A 5,277-nucleotide genomic window follows, 5' to 3' on the forward strand; every position below is an offset into this window, starting at 1 on the left:
ATAAGTTCAATTTTCATGAGATTTGTGCAAGTTGAAGAGATTTTACATAAAGTATACTTTAATGTTAGATGAAATATTAAGGAAAATTTTGATAAAATTCAGATTTAATTTTTCACCTTCATGTTTGTTGCGCTATGGGCTTATCTCTCGTCATGTTCACCCATCTCCTTTAAGGGGTCAAAAATCAAAGCGTGCTTGGAAATGTCAAGCAAGTGCTACAAGTAATGCACACGTCAATTATGATATTAAGCCAAATCAAAAGTCATAAAGAAGAAATAACATTTTTGAAAAGTAAGTGAAACTTCAAAGGTCACGGGGTAAAAAAAAACATAGTGTATCAAATTCAAATGTAATCAAGAAACTTAAAAAAAAAAATGAAAATTGATCAAACATTAAGGTTAAGGGTAAAAAATCATAGAATGCTCTGAAAAATCTTGTTACAGGTAATGCATATGTCGAATATGAAAGTCCGTAGGTCAAACTTCAAAGTCATGGTCTCAGGGTCAAAGATCAAAGTATATTTCCAGAGGCATTGTAACAGGTTATATAATACATGTGTAACATGAAAGCCCTAACTTTTCTCTTTCAAAAGTTTTGGGCAATTTGAAATAATGTTAAGTTATTTGAAAAGTAGAACAAACTTCAAGACCAAGGGGTCAAAAAATCAGTTTATTTGGAAAGGTTGCCACAGGAATATGGAAGCCCTCTCTCTTCTCATTGAAAAGATATGACCAAAAATTTTTGTGACAGACTGACAGACTGAGGTTTAATCCCCCCTCGCTTTCGCGAAAGAGAGGGACAATCATATCACACATTACACATCCACCACAACAAGAGAACACATCAAAAATGCAAATTTTACAACTGTATTTTCATTTCATTATTATTCCATCAGACACTTTAATTTTTGATTTATTTTCTGAAGTTTTATTAGGGCATCCCTTGGAACACTCTCCTGACCAGTAATGAGACATTATCTCGGCTCATCGGTCAATTTAATGAGACAGAATAAAAGCAAGATCGTGTCTTTGCCAGATTCTTACATTTAATTGTTGTTCACACGAAAGTCCTTTTTGCTCTCAGAAACACCGGATGATATGAATATTTTTTTGTTAAGAAAAAGATGCGTTTGTACATGTATGGCTAAAGATTGAGAAGATGCCCTGTAAACTGCGACTGCAGGTGCCCTATCATTGCATTATCGCCTGTCCACTGAATCCACACTAAGTCCCCCTCATCTAGATGGACGTAAGTGGCGGAGGATGCCATTGCTCCCCCTCTGTTTAGGAGCGGTCCAGATATCTGAGCAAAAGGTTCATTGTTTCTATAAATAGCTGCTTTTACAGGCCTATTTGTGGACTCAACAATTGCAGAAAATGTGTAGATTCCATTGGTTGTCGAGGTAAACACTCCTCTGACGGGGTCAAAACCAAGGCCTTCGTTCAAGTGTACGTCATCAAAGGTAATTATTTCTCTACTTGATAACATAAGGTCTCGAGATAGTTTTGCCACAAAGACAACTGGGTTATGTTTTAGAAACTCTGAAAAATGAAGACAAAATTACTACATGTAGCTCTTTGATTAAAATTGTAACTGAGACCATTATAGATGGTCCCCCAAATCTATAGTCGCCATATCACTACCTACTAGTATAAGCTTCATAAAAATTATGCAAACTATTTTTATTATTTTTAATATTTAAAAAAAAAACAGGCTGGCACGATATATAAATCCTGTGTACCAACGATATACGCAGCGCTACGGAAAACAGTACTTGACTGTATTTTTAAGGTGTTTCCTCACAATTTTTTTAATTAATGGTTCAAAGTACAAAAAACTGCATTTATTTTCATTTAATATACTTTAAACTTTCCAATTATTGCAAAAGATGTATAGGTCACCATATTTAATATGCGAAACATAATTAAACAGAAGTGTATGTCAACATTAAAACTCGCACATATTTTGTAAACAGTACAGTATTATGAAAAATATGTAAAAACTGGTTAAAATGCATAATGTTGATGCAGAATGTTCCTAAATATTTTCTACTTATAAGATACTTTTGAATTTTGAATATCAGGGAAACCATCTTACATCAGAAGTACAATAAAGCAAATGCCTGAATGAAGAGACCTTAGACGGAGTTATTGCCCTTGTCAACATTTTTAAAAGATTGAATAATTGAGTAAATAAAGAAAATATGCATTTTAAATTTTTTTTTACTAAACACTATTTATCATTACACCTATTGTATAGCATTCTTCCAAAAGATATTGTTCAACTAGGTATAAATTTAAACTAATTACAGTTTTTGCAAAAACCTATGACATCATAGGAGGGTGGAATTACCTTAAAATACAATGTGTAAATGTAAACCTTTGTTACAAACACTATTTTTGATATTAGTAAATAATCAGTTTTACAACCGATGTACATCTTATTTGAACAATTTTTTTTCAATACTGAGCAAAAAATCAAAATAAATAATGATGAGCTATAAATGTGACACAAATATCGTGATACATATCGGAGAAACCCTCGTATCGACCGAGTCTTATTACATTCGATGAGATGATTCACCTCATAGTATCTAATAATAAATGCATGTATGGAGCTATATTTAAAATATCAAAGAATCACTGTCTTATTTGTCACACGAAAGGCATATTGCTCAAAGTATTCGCCGATCTTAAATGTTAGTAACACTGGCGTACAAAGTAAAGATTTTTAGATGACATTTGAGTTATGTATGTTTAGAAAACCTAAGATTAATTGATTTTTTTGTTCGTTCCGTTTGTTTGTCCGATCGACATTGTTTTTACGCGAAAAAAATTCCAATTTTTCTGCTACAAGTTTTACTGCTTTACCATGATTATGATTTTAAGCTTTTCCGCAACTTTTCTTTTTCTGTACCTCTTCCGTTAGCCAGGTAACACATGTTGCCCCCCGCTTATCACTGGGAGGTGGTAGTAGGGTTTTAAACAGTAGGATCTCATTACTGAGATGGTTGTAGGTATTTTTTTCTTCGTTTCCACTGCAGTAATTCCTTTAGCATCAAATTGTAATCGTGGATTTTCAGATTTTATTTATCTTGCATCGGTATGACAAATTCCAATTCCTTAAATCATTTACTCTTCTGTATGTAATTACATACGTTCCCCTGATTCATTTCTGTATGAGCAACAATTTCCATATTGATTTGAACATATTAAACCAAGCACAATCGGGTGTGAAATGTGAGATTCATTCAATTTTTATCACTGTTTGCAAGTACCCACTACCAAGTAAACTGCTTTGGGGAAATACAGGTAAATACAGGTGAATATCGGCAATCTATTGATTTTAATTGCAATACGGAACCATTCAAAAATCGCGGAATGGAAAGATAAAGCAAAAATCGCTGAAAAAAGTAGTAAAGAGTAGTCGCGGAAAAGCATATGATTATCAATGCCAGATGTCCTGAATCAACACGTTGCAACAGGGCCAAGTGCCGAGCGTCTGGCGAAGGAGCGTTGCTACCTATTTTCATGGACTTAGTTCAGACGCCGTCGATCGTATTCGAACACACGACCTTTCAATCACGGAGCAAGCACTCTACTAGCTGCAGAACTGTAGCTCTCTGCTTGGGAAAATTCGGACAGATTAAGCAGAGAGCTACAGATCCAAGCGCTGTAAAACCTTCGATTTACGCCGAAGATTTTTTTGTCGCTCGCTATGGGTATTTTTTCGTGTATTTTATACTTTCCCCAGCTTTGAAAATAATTTTAAATGGTATTTAATAATTAATCATACATTAACTTCAATTCATCATTATTTACTTACCTCCCAACGCCAACAAATGGCTGTTTGTGGGTTACGGATATCGAAATGGAACTCTTTTATACCGACGTTACAAAATTATATTCAGGACTGTTTCGGACCCATAAAAGGTAAACAAAGTATCAAATATAAGAGTTAAATATATGAATTAGTATAGGATACCATTCCAAAAGCCAGAAAAAGCTTAATATACTACACAAAATAAATACCTAAAGTAGCGACAACAATTTGTCGGCGTAAATCGACGGTTTTTCCAGCGGTTGGATCTGTAACTCTCTGCTTTATCTGTCCGAATGTTCTCAAGCAGAGAGCTACAGTTCTGCAGCTAGCACTCTACCAACTGAACCACCGTCATGGCGAAAACCTAAGATAAGTTGCCAATTTACATTATAGTGCTCAATGATCATTCCAGAAGATAAATGAAATATTCTTACTGATCTGGTTAAGAGTCGATGCTATGGAGAGTTGGTTTTTGGTAATTTCTTGGAACTTGTTTTCTAGAATCAAGTTTTTGTTCCTGAGAGAGGCAAAGTCACGATTGGTTAGGTTTGACATATTTACCACTTCATCAGTTATATTGCTAATTTCCGTGGACAAAACAGCACTTTTAAAATTTAGTCGATTATTTGTGTCATTCACTGTTTTCTGGAGGCTAGAATGAACACTCTGCAAATTGGCATACGTCAACTTTTGCTCAGCTACTTCCATTCTCGTTTCTTGGGTTGAATTTTCTAGTTGGCTTATCCGTGCAGTGGCCTGATCAAACTTAGTTTTCATATTATTGTAGCTTTCATTTAAAACATCGTAATCTTTCTTAAAGTTTATCAAAGTTGTTTCAATAAATTGAAGCCGACTTTCCAATGTATTTAACTCCTTCTGTAACTCTTTATCAATGTCAATTTGTTCAACTTTTGGCATATTTTCTGAATCATTGCCGGAACCAGTCGTTACTTTGTATCCAAGTGGCTCGCTGATAGAGTAAATTAGGAAAGTGGAAAAATGGAAAACTTTTACTAATAAGTTCATGATTCATGTGCACACTTCCTATGCTTTAAAAGTAGACTGAGTTCTAAAGCAGGTGTCCGACTTTGATATACCTCGACAGCAATGACATAACATTCGAGACTTATCCACCAGGGACTCGTCTTATCATCTAGGTTACGAGGTCCACTACACTGAACAGTTCTAGGTGCAAGGTGTATCATGTTAGTCTTTCTGACACGTCGTCACAGATATCAAATGACGACAAAAAATCAAAGTACTGAAAGAAATGGGCGGCATTAAGGACACACGCAACGTACATGTACATGTAATGAACTAAAATTTCTTTCTTTTTTGAAAATATAAAAATTCCAATTATTGAAAGACGTTTTGCGATTTTATGACGCCTGGCAATATTGCACACCTCTTTTAAAACAAATTTATGGGAAATGCTGGCTAAATTTATATTTATGA

The 5,277-nt window shown here is 34.5% G+C and overlaps 1 protein-coding gene across 1 annotated transcript; it reads right to left on the reverse strand.

Moving 5' to 3' along the window:
• Positions 1–806: 806 nt before the first annotated feature.
• LOC134246667 (uncharacterized) lies at positions 807–4,948 on the reverse strand. Its single transcript, XM_062729038.1, has 2 exons — positions 4,257–4,948; positions 807–1,541 (listed from the first exon to the last, which is right to left on the reverse strand). Exons 1-2 carry the CDS (start codon positions 4,846–4,848, stop codon positions 1,144–1,146), a joined length of 990 nt encoding a protein of 329 aa, XP_062585022.1. The 5' UTR covers positions 4,849–4,948; the 3' UTR covers positions 807–1,143.
• Positions 4,949–5,277: the final 329 nt, after the last annotated feature.

Source organism: Saccostrea cucullata, unplaced genomic scaffold, assembly GCF_032062105.1.
Source record: "Saccostrea cucullata isolate Sc308-1 unplaced genomic scaffold, CSIRO_AGI_Scuc_v1 ctg2104, whole genome shotgun sequence".
Taxonomy (NCBI): Eukaryota; Metazoa; Mollusca; class Bivalvia; order Ostreida; family Ostreidae; genus Saccostrea; species Saccostrea cuccullata.